The 16,788-nt window shown below is 36.6% G+C and overlaps 1 protein-coding gene across 1 annotated transcript; it reads left to right on the forward strand.

Annotated features, from left to right (window-relative positions):
• Positions 1-970: 970 nt before the first annotated feature.
• Positions 971-11,111, forward strand: LOC137962633 (uncharacterized). The gene is made up of 4 exons (XM_068809625.1): positions 971-1,002; positions 1,143-1,318; positions 4,936-5,146; positions 6,120-11,111. Exons 2-4 carry the CDS (start codon positions 1,160-1,162, stop codon positions 10,886-10,888), a joined length of 5,139 nt encoding a protein of 1,712 aa, XP_068665726.1. The 5' UTR covers positions 971-1,002; positions 1,143-1,159; the 3' UTR covers positions 10,889-11,111.
• The last annotated feature ends 5,677 nt before the right edge of the window (positions 11,112-16,788 follow it).

Below are 16,788 nucleotides of genomic sequence, written 5' to 3' on the forward strand. Positions count from 1 at the left end.
TTCAAAGTAAAGGATCATGCACTTATAGACAATCACACAATAAACAAATAGATTTATAGTGGTTTTCAATCCTCATAGCAAATTTCGACTCAAGTCGAGTTAATACATTATGTTTCCCACCCTAGGACTTACGCTACTCAATTGACCACAACAATTAGTTCAGAGTGGTTTACCCTCACATTTGAATGCAATAACTACTAGGTTATCCAACTTATACCCTCAAAAGGATTTTCTAGTAGCCAACTAGGCAATCTTTATAGACTCAATCAGGGATTTATAGATGCTCAATAGGTATACTAGATAGACCCACTAAAGAAATTTTCAACACCATATGCCTTCAAAAGGACTTATGGCTCACAATAATAAATAATACTTAATAGTCTTTCATCTTTAGCCACACTTGAATCTTAATCAAATTAAGTTGAGGAGAGTCTTGCCATGCTAAGGCTTGACTAAACAATTCAATGGCCACTTGCTTATAATTTAGTATTTGATAGTTGCCTCTAGTATAGACAAATTTCAAAAATCTAAGTACAAATAATCAGCACACCCAATTCTATGTGCCTAACTATGTAACAACAACTCAAATAGTTGCCAATGACTTGATTTTATAATATAAGCACAAGTAGTAATTTGAACTTTAATAAATGATCTCAAATTACTGTGACACTAGTTCAATGTATTCGATCAAATATAATCAACAGATTTCTAAGTAAAATCATGTAAATACTTGAGTTTTTAAAACTCTCTCTTTCTCTCTCTCTCTCTTCGCTCCTAAGTTTCCTCCATGGATTGGACGAGAAAAAGAAAAATCAAGTCACCTCAACGACGACCCACGTCGCATTGTCTTTCGCGGTCGTGGTACGGATTTTACTTTTTGTCTTTTTTTTTTCCATTCCTAATGGCTATTCTAAACTCGTGCCTTGGCTCCCAAGTAACTCTCCTCGTGAAAGGGGATAGATAAAGAAGATGAATCGACCACTCGGACTGTCGGATTCGAAGGTCCGTATACAGCAGAGCAGAAAGCTTGTGTCAGACTTTCACACGTAGTCCTACATAAGAGCGGAAGAAGAAGACTTGCTCTTAGTTCTTATTAAACTTCTTCAGTTCTTCATCTCTGCCGTTTCCTGTCTTCCTTGTAGATCGTTTGTCGTCCAAAATGACTCCTCGGGAGCACATTGAGAAGATCAGGAGAGAGAAGTTCTCGATCGGAGCTGATAAACCGAATCCTCTCTCTGAAGACCTTCACCACTCGGTCAGAAACCTTTCGGCGGAACTTTACGCCAAGGATGTTCATTTCCTTATGGAGCTCATCCAGGTAGATGCAGCGTAAAAAAAATGGCATTGTTTAGGTTTGATCTATTATTTTCACCACTCTTACCTGATTTGAACATTTGGGTGGCAAAATTCACTAAGCCTTCCTAAATGTTTCACTTGAAACCAGCTGAACAATAATAAATACATACGGTTCAATTTATTTTGGGCTGGGTCTCTGTTTGACACCACAACAGAGACCCCAAACCAATTTAATTAAAACACATATGTGTTGACCAATATGTATCTATTGTTCAGCAAAACCTGGTATGTCTTTGTTATGTAGTTGCATACTTTCTTAATCATTGAGTTACTTCTTGATTCTTGTTAGTAAAACTTTGTTTGATGCAGAAGTTTGTATTTAATATATTTCTTTCTCAGTGCTATTAGAATGTATCAATAGATACCTCAAAGGTGGTTGGGTTCTTGGTTCAATCACTAAAAACTGTTTGTTGAACCCATTATGATGCTAGCATGATGTCATAATAAAAAAATTAACATAAATAATTTTTTAAAGCTGACTATAGGGGTGGGGGTGGACCTATACCCTCTGCTTCCTTTGCTCTTCTTCGATATCTTTTCACTAATTTTTTATTTCATTGAAGAAAATTTTGATTCTATCAAAGGTCTCAGATTTTTTCTTAATAAGGTAAATTCAAGTACACCTACTAAAATTATCGATAAAGAAAATAAAATACTTATGACCAAACTAACTAGACACAAGACAAGGATCCCGGATATTTGAGTGTACAATCTCTAATAGATGGCTGGTTTTATGAGACGAGACTAGAAATGAACTTCTGTGATGTTTGCCCAGTTGACACGACTCGCATTGAAAAGAAGAATTCGAATGAAAATCTAGAAAGACTTCGAGTCATTTTTACTACAACAGGGCCTAGACGCAAGTGCCACTGTATAGGAGAATATGCAGTGGTATGTAATGCCTGAACATTATTCTGTCGAAGGTTCTCCAGGTAGTCTAGCCAATCTCTCATGAGCGACAAGATTAACATGTTTGACACACAAGGACTCTTTTAAATCGGAAAACAATGACAATATACCTGACAAAATTATAAGTAGCTTCTCATTGATTCTACGATACCTGATTAATTAATTATCATGATTCATGATAATCTTTTGCAATAACAAGTTCTCATACATTATTTCTTAATGTTCAATTCATGTCTTTTTATTGCAAAATTATAAGTAGCTTCTCATTGATTTCCTCAATATTTTTAAAACTTTCCTCAAATGTTTCTTGTTCAAGGATTATTTTTAGGTTTTTTTTTTGTTAATTATTTATTATTTTCCATTTTCATTTTCTTCTTGGTAGTTATTGTGTTTTGAAAAGTTTTAAATGTAGGTTGGAGATTGAATTCGGCTCGAGCTCGAGCTTGAACTTGATTAAAATTATTAGGCTCGAGCTTGAACTTGGTTAAAATTATGAGGATCGAGCTCGATTACAATTTTAAACTCGAGGCTAGGTTTGGCTCGAACTCAAGTTTGAAAGATTTAAATCAAACTCGATGCCACCCCTATATGAAGGCATCCAACACTGGGTTGGGTGACGTAGATCTCAAAAAACTCAATTAGGAACCCAATTAGGACTATCAATGTGTAGAGAATCCTTCAATGATTCATAAAGACCAATATCCTTAAGGTTATGGCAAAGAAAAGAAAAGAAAACTTAACTTTGATGAACCAACATAAACAACCTGTAGTTTTTCTCCTTCCAGCAGGTTGCCCTCTTCAAAGATGGCAAGAATGTGCAGTAGAATGCTTCCAACAACGATCTATTGCTCTGATACCATGTAAAAATCAAAAATTGGGTGAAGAAATAGGAGAAAATGGAGAGAAAAAGAGAGGAGAAGAAGAATTTTTTGAAGAGCTTGAAATGGCTTCATTGGGAACTGTGCACGAATTCCCAAACTTCTTAAATAAATGTTTTGAGTTATAAATTATAAAAATACCCCTATATAACTCAAAACCCTAAACCTTAATCTCCTTATATCTCCCTAACTACACATCCTCTGTACATGAAAATTTAATAACTGATATAATTTAACATGCAACATAGGATTACCTAAATAAATTAACCACTGAAGTGGTAAAATGACCAAAATACCCCTGGATGTATTTTCTAAAATAAAGTTTTTGTCAAAAAATAGATATCCCTACTTTGTTCCCTTAATAATTGTAGGAGTTTATTAATCTTGAGTTTAGAGGGAGAGAATTGAAAAAGTAAGAAGGATGTCTAGGGAGAGTTGCTGCAAAAGAAGCAAGATTAGAATTGACCATGACCACATCATACTTATTTATATATGGATAATGCTTCTTGCTGCTCAACCAACTGTTACTGGCAAACTTTAACATGCTAGAACATAGAAGGACAATTCCAATTGCACCCTCAGACACCAAAAAAATCCTGATGAAAAGGCTATTGCTTTTCGATAAAAATATATTAAATTTTAGATTAACACCTGATATTAATAGATGGGTTGGGTTTGGGTCAACCCATCGAACAATAGGCTCAAGATGGTCCTACTTGTGCCCTAATTATTGCCACCTCTATTTCTCCTGCTATTTGACTTATTTTGTGGTTCTAAATTTTTCTTTACTTATTTGGATGCATCTGTAAGTTAATTGGTTGCCTGAGCAATATAAGGTCCAAATAATATTAAGTTTTTGTGCGTATAATTCATGTTGACAAATCTCCTATGTCTCATACACATCCCTTCTCTCAAAATATTTGCACCATATATATTCTCTACCCTTTTGACAATTCCTTTTTCTAGAGAAAAGTGAGCTAACAGCAGTTTTCCTTCGTATAATTCATGTTAAAATTAGTTTTTATTTTCTTTATTTTCTCAATGAGGGCTTCAATCTTCAATTCCAACTGAAATCCAGTAAGGACATTACTGTAGACTATTTCTTAAAGAAGATAAGTGTTGTTGACTTAAACAAGTGCAAAATTGGGTTGTTGGTCTCTGTAGGAAACCCAAGAGCAGCAGAGCTGTTCAGCTCATCCAAGTAGTGGTAGCCACATTCATGGCTAGGTCTAATGTAGTCCACTTACTAGGATTTAACTTCCACACTAAACTTGAGATCAACTGTTTCAACTGTAAATTGTAACCTGAAAGTTCAAAAAATCAATTTCATGCGAAAACAGAAGTCAAATGCTTTTCATAGGCATTTATTTTTATAAACTCTTATTTCAAGTCACATACTGTCTGAATCGCATGAACAGAAAATTCCTCACAAAAACGAGTTCACTGGGTGGGATGGTTCGAGAATCATTGTGCAAGAGTCAATAGTTCCTGTTCATATCCCTTAGAAAGCAAATCTTTTCATTGCTAAAGCTCTAGGATGACACGTGAAATGGTGGGACTTGCTTGGTGGCTTAATTTGGTTTAATGTCTAAAGGCAATGATGAGCTGCTCCTCTTTTCAGAATTACCTAACAGCTTTGCGAGCAGAAGCCTGAATAATTATTCATTCTAAAACTATGATGACCCATATATATATATTTAACAGAGGCAGTCGCACAAACATATTAAAATTTTCTTGGAGTACTCTTAGTGCTGTGACTAAAGACTGAACTGTTTAAATTTTGTATGGACAGAATGCTGAAGATAATGAATATCCTCCTGGGGTGCAACCTTCTTTGGAGTTTGTGATAACATCTCAGGATATCACTGCCACTGGAGCCTCTGCTACTTTACTTATTTTCAATAATGAAAAGGGCTTCTTTGAGAAAAATATTGAATCAATTTGTAGCGTTGGGAAGTCTACCAAGAAGGGAAAGAGGCAGCAAGGATATATTGGAGAGAAAGGTATATCTTTTATCATCTTTCATCTTGAGTTGACAATACTGATACATGCTATTGCTTATCTGGTAGCTAGAGAATTGATTTATTGCTAACCCTCATCTGATGTTTGATGGGGAAACTCTGATCTCATACTGCATTTAATTGCACAAGGAACTGTATTAGAGTTGTAGCGTACGATCTGCCTGTTGTAATTCTTCTTTTGTAGAGTTCTGGATAGCTGCTTCTAGAGGAGAAGAAGGTTTTCTAGGAGAGTCTTACCCTCATGCGTGTGGGCTGGTGGAGTATTTGATCCACCTTCATCTTTCTCCTTTCCTATGATTGTCTCAACTTCTCATTTATATTTTGAAGTACCCAAGTGTTTTAATCAGATAGTGATATGTTATCTTGTACGCAAAGTGACATGTGCTGACCCAGATAAGCCACACATGATGTTCCAATGCGTTTTTTTTTTGGTTGGTGATATATTAGGACTTTTTTTTTTTAATGAAGAGTATAACTTAAGAGTAGAAAGATATGCAAAACTAAAAAAAGCAATAAGCAAACAAAAAGAAAAAGGAAACAAACAAGTATGCCCTTGTTTGACAATTTTTCCTAGTCCAGGGGTGATATCTTTGCTTCCTTCATTAGCAGTGACAAAATGGTAGAGCATCAAGCCTCAACAAAGACTGGAAGGGATTCCCCAACTCTTAAGGAGCGTGAGAAACTCCCTCTTTGTCAAGTCTGTCAGCTTCACCATTGGCAGCACGAAGAGTATGCTGCCAAACAATCCGTACTGAAGTACACTGATTATAAATTTCAACAAAGTCATCATTGATGTGCATTATCCTCCAACAGTGAGGGTCTTAGCAAGCCGATTACCAGACCTGATGTGTTAATATTTTTAAAGCAAGTTACTTTTTTGTTTTGCTAATAAAATTTAAAAGTAGTTGTGCAGTGATCACTTTCCTAACAGATTTATGTCCTGGTGGATCAACAGGTATAGGATTCAAGAGTGTATTTCTAATTACCAGTCGGCCATTCATTTTTAGCAATGGGTATCAAATTGGGTTCAATGAAGATCCACTTCCAGACTACGACGTACCTGGATACATAGTCCCAGAATGGGTGGAGGAGAGACTGACTCTTTCTGATATCAAGCACATATATGGCGCTGATAAGATCCTCCCAACAACGACTGTAGTTCTTCCATTGAAATGTGAAAAAGTGGCAAGGGTGAAGCAACAACTATCCAATATCCATCCAGAAGTCCTTTTGTTTCTTTCAAAAATCAAGCAGCTTTCTGTTAGGGAACATACTGAAGATCCTGGATGCAATACAGTACGAGCAATTTCTATCACTAGCGAAACTAACTATGAGGAGAGAAAGAGCATTAATGCTGTATCATCCACTCTCCATCTCTCTGCCAAAGAGAATAGTGATGGGGAAAAGGAAGAATGTGTTTACTATATGTGGAGGCAGAAGTTTCCTGTAAAATTGGAAAACCAAGTTGTAAGGAGGAATGAGATTGAAGAATGGGTTATTACTCTAGCTTTCCCTTATGGTGATCGTATAAAAAGAGGAATGAGGTCACCAGGGGTCTACGCATATCTGCCCACAGAAATGGTAACAAATTTTCCATTCATTATTCAGGCTGATTTTGTTTTGGCTTCATCCAGGGAAACTATACTCTTGGATGATAAGTGGAATAAAGGGATCCTGACCTGTGTGCCTAATGCATTTGTTGAAGCATTTAGCTCGCTTTTGGCAGGTGTTGGAACTGCTCCTTTGTCTAGTTTGCTGAATGTCTTTGAGAGCTTGCCTGTGGAGGAATCCTCGTACCCAGACCTGAACAAAGTGAGAGAGGAAATAAAAGCAAAAGTGGTTGCCAAAAATATCTTACCAGCTGAGACTTACACAGATCAAAGATTTTTCTACAGGCCTGATGAAGTGGGTCGGCTCATGCCAACTTTCTGGGGGATTTTGACCAAGGCAAGGATGCAAGGTGTCAGCTTGCATAATTTGTCATCCCATGACATTTATATTCTGAACTCTACATTTGATAATGCTGCCTATGATCACATTTTAGATTTCCTAGGTGTTGGATATGTTGATAGAGAATGGTACGCCAAGTGTGTCAGAAATTCTAATCTGGTAATGGAAGTTCTTGATGATGTATATTTGGAGCTTCTTTGCTTTTTTGCTGAAAACTGGGGAGGCTGTTTTAGAAATACTAATGTTGGTACGTTACCTATTTTGAAATGTGTTGGTGTGGATAACAGTGTGTGTTTATGGAATATTACTAGGGCCACTCAATATGTTGATAGGATCTGCTTATCATCTGACACTCAGCATATCTCATGGCTTATTGATTGGAACAAAGAATTCAGATGTTGTGCACAAAGGTTCTTTATGCCAGCGAAAACCCAAGAAGTTCTGAATGAGTTTCCCAAAAGGAAAATAGTAAAAGATTGGCTTCAAGAGATTGGAAAGGTGCATGGTTTAAGTTTTTGGAATTATTGTTGTCTGATTCTTAGAGAGATAAAGAATGATAGAAGGTTTTTGGTTGCTTTTGCTCACCTTCTTTATCATTCCCTTTCAAGAGGTTATATATCGGACAAGGAAGTTCGTGAATTATGCAATTCCATGCCAATTATCAATAGTTGTGGAGATATGATCAGTGTAAGGCAAGTTCTACTTGTGCCTGCAAAACGGAGCAAGTGGGTTGGCCTACTGGGTTCAAATCCTTGGATCAGAGAAAATTATGTAGAATTAGGAGAGGACTATTTAGGTGGTGGTTATTTTGCGAACATGTGGACATCGGAGAACCAGCTCATGTGGTTCTTGAGAAATTACACTCAAGTGTCGGATTTACCTGATTTTTGCCCTCCTAATGCAGCATTTAGTTCTGTTTACTCTCCTTTAAATTTGGAAAATGCGCTTTTGCTTCTGGATTGGATTCGCAATTTAAGAGCAAAAAACTTTGGTATCCCATTGATGTTTCTGAAGTGCATTAAAGAAGGATGTTGGTTGAAAACGTCTGTTGGTTATCGGTCACCATCAGAATCATTCTTATCTAACTCAACATGGGGAATTGTATTGCAGGCTGGTTGTGAACTGGTTGATATTCCTCTCATTGATGCAAGATTTTATGGCTACAAGATTAGTGGTTACACAGAGGAGCTAAAAGCTGTTGGGGTTATGTCCGAGTTTGGTGAAGCATGTCGATTCATTGGGAAGCATCTTATGTCACTTGCTGCTTCCTCCACTATAACCAAAAGCACTGTGCTTTACATGCTGAAGTTCATAAGATATTTGCGGGAGGAGTGTCTATCTCCTAAGGAGTTCATCGCTAGTGTTAAAGAGGGGGCTTGGCTAAAAACATCTGTTGGGTATAGATCACCTGTTGGGTCTGTTTTGTTTGATTCAGAATGGAATGCTGCCTCACGGATCAGTAAGCTTCCCTTCATAGAGGATACATACTATGGCACTGAAATACGGAGTTATAAGGTGGAATTTCAATTACTAGGTGTTGTAGTTGAATTTGACCGGCAGATAGTGGCTGCCAATTTCCTGCGACCTGCATCTTTCACCTCTCTGCCAGCTGAAAGCATTCTTTTGATTTTGGAATGCATTCGTGATTCAAAAGTGTCTAGTCAGATTGTGAGCAAAATGACGGACCAGAAATGGGTTAAAACCAACCATGGCTACAAGCTTCCCAGTGAATCCTTTCTGTTTGATTCTGAATGGGGAAGCCTTCTGCAGGTGTTTGATAACATTCCTTTGATAGATGAAAAGTTTTACGGAGATGGCATTCGGTCATACAAGAATGAATTGAAGAAGACTGGGGTAGTTACACATTTTGCTGAAGCATCTAAGGCAGTGGCCCGCTCTTTTATGCAGCATCTATCTTCACATTCGTTAACTAAAGAAAATGTGCGGTCTTTGCTTTCCTTTTGCAAGCATTTGAAGGGCAAAAGACATCCGTTGCCATCCGATTTATCAACTTGTCTCCAAGATGAAAAATGGCTGAAAACCCATTTAGGCTACAGGTCTCCTAAGGATTCAATTTTGTTTGATGCAGAATGGGAACCTATCAGTGCAATAGCCTGCCTGCCTTTCATAGATGATAGTGAGACATGCTACGGTAAAGTCATCCATGACCACAAAGATATGCTGAAGGAGTTGGGGGTTGTGGTAGAGTTTAAAGTAGGGTCGAGATTTGTAGCAGCTGGTCTTAAAATTCCGCAAATTGCAGCCCATGTGACACCTGTGAATGTGTTTGCCCTATTACAATGTATCCGACACTTGCAAGAGAAGGATGGAACACTGGTCAAGGAGCTCAAAGAGCTCAAAGAGCGTGCGAGCAAAGAATGGATCAAAACTCACATGGGCTACAAATCTCCTGGAGACGCCATATTGTTTAGTTCCTGTTGGGATTCTCATCTGCATCGGAAAGATGGACCTTTCATAGATGAAACTTTTTATGGTACTGAAATTATGTCCTATAAAAATGAACTGGAAGCAATTGCAGTAACTATAGATATTAAGGGTGGTTCTTCACTGATTGCAAGCAATCTCAGCTATCATTCTCAGATTAGTGTTATAACCAGAATATACACTTACCTGAGCAAGGTTACTTGGGAGCCAGTAACTAAGAATGCTAGCTGGATTTGGATCCCAAATGGAGAGGATGATGGTGAATGGGTGGGTCCGAATGGCTGTGTTCTTCAGGACAGAGATAATCTCTTTGGATCACGGTTGATTGTTTTGAAGAAATATTACGAGAAAGAACTGCTGAGTTTCTTCTCCATGGCCCTTGGGGTGAGACACCAGCCTTCTACTTATGATTACTGCAAGTTGTGGAGGGACTGGGAAATTGAGGACAGACTGTTGACTTCTCTTGAATGTTGTTCTTTTTGGTCATTCATTGCAAACCACTGGAATAAAATAACAGAGAAACTTCTTAGTGGTGGCATCCCTCGGATTCTTAGTGGTGGCTTTTCTCGGCTTCCTGTCTACTTGGATACAGATGCAATTAAGTTATATGACAAGCATGATGTCTTTATCCCTGATGACTTGCTATTGAAAGATTTGTTCGAGAAGGACATTGCAAATCCAGTGTTTGTTTGGCAGCCCAAATCAACCGTCCCTTCTTTGTCTCGAAGTAAACTATATGAAATCTATAGCAGTATCGGAGTTCGAACTATCTCTGAAGCTGTGCAGAAGGTGGAATCTTCTATTTCTGATGGAACTGAATTCAAGATTGTCAATCCAGCAGTATTTCTGCACCAGAAAGGATTATTTCGTATTATACTGTCTTTCCTTTCTGATTCTTCTCGTGAAATAAGTATAGAAAAGAAGCATCAGATTGCTAAAGGGCTTTGGGATGTGGAAATTTTTGAGAGCCCAGAACCTATTACAGTGAGTTATGTGCTGCCGATGTCTTCAGGAAAGTGTGCTACTGCAAAGGCAAGTAGAATGGTTCGATGGGAGAGGGAGAATGGCAAGCTGTTTCTTCAGAAAATTGACAAACAATCTGTTCATAAAGCGAATATTGAGTTTGCAACTAGTTTCTCTGAAGTTGTTTCAGAGGGACTGTTATGGGATACACCAGATTGGATGTCCGAATTAACGGAGCTTATCAAGGTTGGGTACTTGCTAGACTTTGATGAAGAGGCAGTGGACTTCTTACTCAAGAGTAAAAACATGGATGTCCCTCTGGAGGATGAAGCTTTCATATCATGTGCGTTATCCTCCTCTAGTTGATCTCAAGTGTTCTGCTACTGCAAATCCATGAACTACCTTCTACCCATTCTACAGGTATGGTCTGACTGAAAATTAGTGCTTGCTTTCTGTTTTCGTGTCCTTGGATTTTGGTTTTTGGTGTATGGAATGAGATGTTGATCTCGTGCTTGTATATGTAAACAAAGAAGATCGTATGAACTTACTATTGTGCTTTGCGGTCTCAACTAGTTGTGCTTTCTGCTTCTCTTTTTTCCAACTCTCTCCGTGATCATTCCAGACCTACTGAGAGGGTTCTTTTTGTCGGAAATTAGTTTGCTCCAGACCTCCTTGCCTGATGTCGCTTGACCAAATTTGGGCTGTCCTCCGCCGCCGCCATCAACTCCGTTGTCTCCTTGAACTGGTGTAATGTTGAGGAAATAATAATGAATATCTTTTCTAAATGGCCATCTTGTAGAACAATATGGTGCTTAATGAAGTGACTTTATTTTATAATAAAAACACTTTGGTAGTAAGGGAATTTCATTTTTAGTTTAACTGTAACGTTTTGAGATTGTGGGCGATCATCGATCATCGATCATGGATCATCGACATGCTGAATTGGAGTTACTAACAAGTGATATATTCAATAACAAACATCTATCACTAGATTACAGTGAGCATGAAGCGAAAACTCAGAACTTGGAAGTCGGATTCTTTTGAAGAAAGGGTGAATGATGTAGTGTATGACTTAATCGTGGAAGAAAAAATCATGGAATATGAAGGAAGAGAATGTTTTAGAAAACATCGAAGGTATACAAAAGAAGGGGAAAAAAGAAAAAAAGAAGACTAAAAAGCTTAGACTTATGGATTTGTAGGTGGAGTTTCCCTTGTCCTTTCAATCAACACCAGTGTCAGTTCCTTCGATTGCACCACCAGTAAGTTCTTTTTCTATTTATATTGATCCTAATCTTACTATTTATTTGGGTAAACAGTCCAAGTCTAGACCTAATACTCGTTAACCCTTATTTGAGTATGTTACTTATTTCTCGTTTATTTTTTTCTTCGATGTCTACCTCAATTTGAGCTGGTGGCTTTGGTTTCTAGTGAATGGAAGCATGTTATAGATGAGGAAAAGGTTGTATTGCCATCTCAGGTTACCTAGGATTTGTGCCATCTTTCGAAGGGCGCTAAGGTTGTAAGTTGTCATCGGGTTTATACGATGAAGTACTATTCTCATGAGACAATAAATTTTTACAAAGCCCGGTTAGTCACAAAAGGTTATACTCAACATATGATGTGGATTATACTTAAACCATTGCTCCTGTGGCTCATCTCAATTTGGTACCATCTTAATTTTTGTCACTTTTGATCAGAATTGGTTGTTGTTTTGACTTGATGTTAAGAATAATTGTACGGAGATCTGACCAAGGAAGTTTTTATGAAGCAATCATCTGGTTGTTGCTCAGAGAGAGAGAGAGAGAGAGAGAGAGAGAGAGAGAGAGAGAGAGAGAGAGAGAGAGAGTCAAAAAGTGTGTAGGCTTCGAAAAGCGATTTATGGGCTTAAGTAGAGCCCTAGAGTGTGGTTTGACAAGTTCAGTAAAGCGGTTATGAAGTTTGTTTTGTACATAGTCATGATTGTAACCATTAAGTAATTAATTGGTATTGCAATTTTATTGGTGTATGTTGTTGATATTATTGTAAAAGATAGTGATGTATAGCGGATTGCAAATGCGAAATGTCACTTGCAAACTTATTTTCAAACCAACAATTTTGGGACCTTAAGATGTTTTCCTGGAATTGAGGTAACTCGTAGTAGATATGGAGTTTTGTATCACAAAGGAAATATGTGACAAATATGTTACAGAAAACTGGATTGGTAGAGGCCAAATTAGTAGATACCCCTAAAGAACCTAATATGTATTTGTACTGTGAACAAAGTCCTTTATCACAAGATAAAAATCATTATCGTAATTTTTTTGAAAATTTGTTATATGTCATTGTCACTAGACAAGACATCATTTGCAATAGTCAGTTTATGGAATCTCCTAGAGTGGTGCATCGTGAGGTTGTACATGTACAAACCTAACCAAAGTCTTGAGGTTAAAAAGGTTTTCTGATGCCAAGCATGTAGGATCTAAACTTAATTAGCACTCCACTCCATTAGTAGTTTTTGTACCTTTGTTGGAGAAAATTTAGTGACACGAAGAAGTAAAAAGGACCGTTGTGGCCATATCTAGTACTGTAGCAGAATAAAGGGCAATGGCTAGTACTATATGTAAGTTTATGTTGGTGAAATCTTTGATGGAAGAGTTTTGGTTCTATGTGAAAACACATATAGAAATGAGATGTAATAATCAAATTGTTATTTTTATAGGAAGGACAAAACACATATAAATTGACTGCCATTTCATTCGAGAAGCGGAGCTAAATTGCAAAATGATTACACCATATGTGAAGTCTTCGAAGCAACTTAGTGATATTTTTACAGAAACATTACATAAGAGAGATTTTGTATATTTTTATAGCAAACATAATTATATGATTTATATCGTCTAATTTGAGGGAGAGTGTTGGAATGGAATGTATATTTCATCAGATTAGTCCTGCATGAGATAAAACAACAACCACAACAACAAGACAAAAAAAGAACAATATTTCTAGAAGGAATCCATAAGCTAGGAAAAGAATGTTTCCATAGAAGCGATAAGAGATGTGTGAGAAGAAAACCCTCAAGATTAGTGTTGCACTTCAATAAGGAAAATCAAAAGGTTAGAGAATGTCACCCGATTACCCGAAGTCCTACCTCTCGACTCCCTCCCCAAATCCCGGGCCACTCGTTAAGCTCGAGCTGCTCGCGAACTGACTTGGTTTGATGTCACCCGTAGTTGAGTTCGAGATCCAGATAAATCAAATCGAACCGAGCCAGAACCGAGCCAAGCTCGCAAACCGGCTTGGTTCGATGCCACCCGTAGTCACCAAGTTCTACACGAAACCAATTTATAGCATAATCCACAAGCTAGGGCATGGAATGGTCACTTGTTTATTAATCAAATTATCAAAGAAGGAATTTGGACAAGTTAAAAGTAGGACTAGAGGGCATACTCTTTAATAATGTTGCTAGAGTACCATTAAAAATAGGAGTAGAGGGCGTACTCTTTAAAAATAGGTTATTCGACTTATACCCTCAAAAGGATTTTCTAGTAGCGAAGTAGGCAATCCTTTATATGCTCAATCAGGGATTTATAGCAGCTCAATAGGTATACTAGATAGACCCACTAAAGAAATTTTCAACACCATATGCCTTCAAAAGGACTTATGACTCGCAACAATAAATAATATATAATAGTTTTGCCTTGCTAAGGCTTGACTAAACAATTCAATGGCGACTTGCTGACAATTCAGTATTTGATAATTGCTTCTAATATAGACAAATCTCACAAATCAAGTACAAATAATAAGCACACCTAATTCTATGTGCCTAACTATGTAACAATAACTCAGTTAGTTTCCAATGACTTGATTTTATTTTATTATTTTTTTTTTTTTTGATAAAGATGCAATTCATTAAAAAGGCAAAAATTACAAAGAGATAGGGAGCAAATCCCTAACAACAAGATGTTGAAGAGACTTGATTTTATAATATAAGCTCAAAGTAAATGTGAGATTGGTTTTCCAAGTTGAGGGAAAACTCTCAAAGTAACTTAATGGAATAAATGAATTTAAAATTATAGTCCATAAGTAGTAATTTGAACTTTAATAAATGATCTCAAATTACTGTGACACTAGTTCAACGTATTCGATCAAATATAATCAACAGATTTCTAAGTAAAATCATGTAAATACTCGAGTTTTTAAAACGCTATCCCCAAATTCTAATAGTTAAGCAAAAACCCCTTCAAAATTAAATACTGGAGTGAATACTAAAATTTCAAAGTACAAGATCAGTTTCTCTAGCAAAAAAGCTAGAAAAGAAAATAAAAATTTTAAAATAGAAGCTCCTAAATTTAACTTCTTTTTAAGCCTTGGACGAGACAAAAATTCGTAAAATTGTGTGTGAATGCTTAGTTGACCTATTGGATCTTCTCAACTCATATTTTTCATAAAAAATATTTTTCGAGTAACTAATAAAATTTTTATTCTATCTTATAAGCATAATGTTCGTCTAGTCCATGAAAATCTGATGAGATTTCATCTTGTTTTTCATATGTCGTGATCTTTGTTTTTTTTATTCATTGTTTTGTAAAGTTTGAATAAGATAAAAAAAAATGAAGATGATTTAGAGGAACAATTAATTAACTTATGATCTCAAGAAGGAGGAAGAGAAGGAAAAATGAACAAACTGAATTACCTAATCATTTTCATAACAATATAATAGTTCAAATGTGGGATGATTTTTAATATGAAATAGTTTGAATTAATATGAATAATTTATTTCTAAATAATTTTTTAAAAATTTGTATTTATCAGTTATTAACATCTTAGAGCTATTAATAATTTTAATTATTTCCTCAGGAAATGCACCTAATATATGGTAGGTAAATTAAAAAATTCAAGTAATTTCAGAGTAAGAAACTAATATTGAAGGTTTATCAATTCTAGTTTTTTCTTGGTATACAAATTTCCAACCAAGCACTAACTTGGCCTATGATGACTCCTATGTTGATTCCTAATCCAAACATATTCAACTTATTATCTTATTTTAAACACTTCCAAAAATATTAGTATATATCTTAATTAAATAAAATAAATTAAAATTTTTAATTTACGAATTTACTCTACTTGACTGAGAGGAAGCTCGGACGTTCCAGCCTCTCTCTACCCTCTCTTCGCTCCCAAGTTTCCTCCATGAATTGGACGACCCACGTCGCTTTGTCTTTCAGCTGTCGTTGTACGGATTCTACTTTTGTCTTTTACTGTTTCCTTTCCTAAAGGTTATTCGAAACTCGTGCCTTGGCTCCCAAGTAATTTCCCTCGTGAAAGGAGGTGAATCGACCACTCGGACAGTCGGATTCGAAGGTCCGTATACAGCAGAGCAGAAAGCTTGTGCGGCAGACTTTCACTCGTAGTCCTACATAAGAGAGGAAGAAGAAGACTTTTACTTCGGTTCTTATTAAACTTCTTCAGTTCATTATCTCTGCCGTTTCCTGTCTTCCTAGTAGATCGTTTGTCGTCCAAAATGACTCCTCGGGAGCACATTGAGAAGATCAGGAGAGAGAAGTTCTCGATCGGAGCTGATAAACCGAATCCTCTCTCTGAAGACCTTCACCACTCGGTCAGAAACCTTTCCGCGGAGCTTTACGCCAAAGATGTTCATTTCCTTATGGAGCTCATCCAGGTAGATGCAGCTTAAAAAATTGGCACTGTTTAGGTTGGATCTATTATTTTCACCAATTTTACCTGATAAAACACATCTATGTTGACCAATATGTATCTATTGTTCAGCACAACCTGGTATGTCTTTGTTATGTAGCCGCATACTTTCTTAATCATTGAGTTACTTCTTGATTCTTGTTAGTAAATCTTTATTTGATGCAGAATTTTGTATTTAATATTTTTTTTTTCTCAGTGCTATTAGAATTTATCAATAGATACCTCAAAGGTGGTTGGGTTCTTGGTTCAATCACTAAAAACAGGTTGTTGAACCCATTATGATGCTAGCATGATGTCATAATAAAAAAATTAACATAAATAATTTTTTAAAGCTGACTATAGGGGTGGGGGTGGACCTATACCCTATGCTTCCTTTGCTCTTCTTTGATACCTGTTCACTAATTTTTTATTTCATTGAAGAAAACTTTGATTCTATCAAAGGTCTCAGATTTTTTCTTAATAAGGTAAATTCAAGTACACCTACTAAAATTATCGATAAAGAAAATAAAATATTTATGACCAGACTAACTAGTCACAGGACAAGAACCCAGCGTTTGAGTGTACAATCTCAA

The sequence above is a fragment of the Aristolochia californica genome, unplaced genomic scaffold (genome assembly GCF_029961685.1).
Source record: "Aristolochia californica isolate CCGP_79_NKW_82.1479 unplaced genomic scaffold, dmAriCali1.0.hap1 SCAF_4, whole genome shotgun sequence".
Lineage (NCBI taxonomy): Eukaryota > Viridiplantae > Streptophyta > Magnoliopsida > Piperales > Aristolochiaceae > Aristolochia > Aristolochia californica.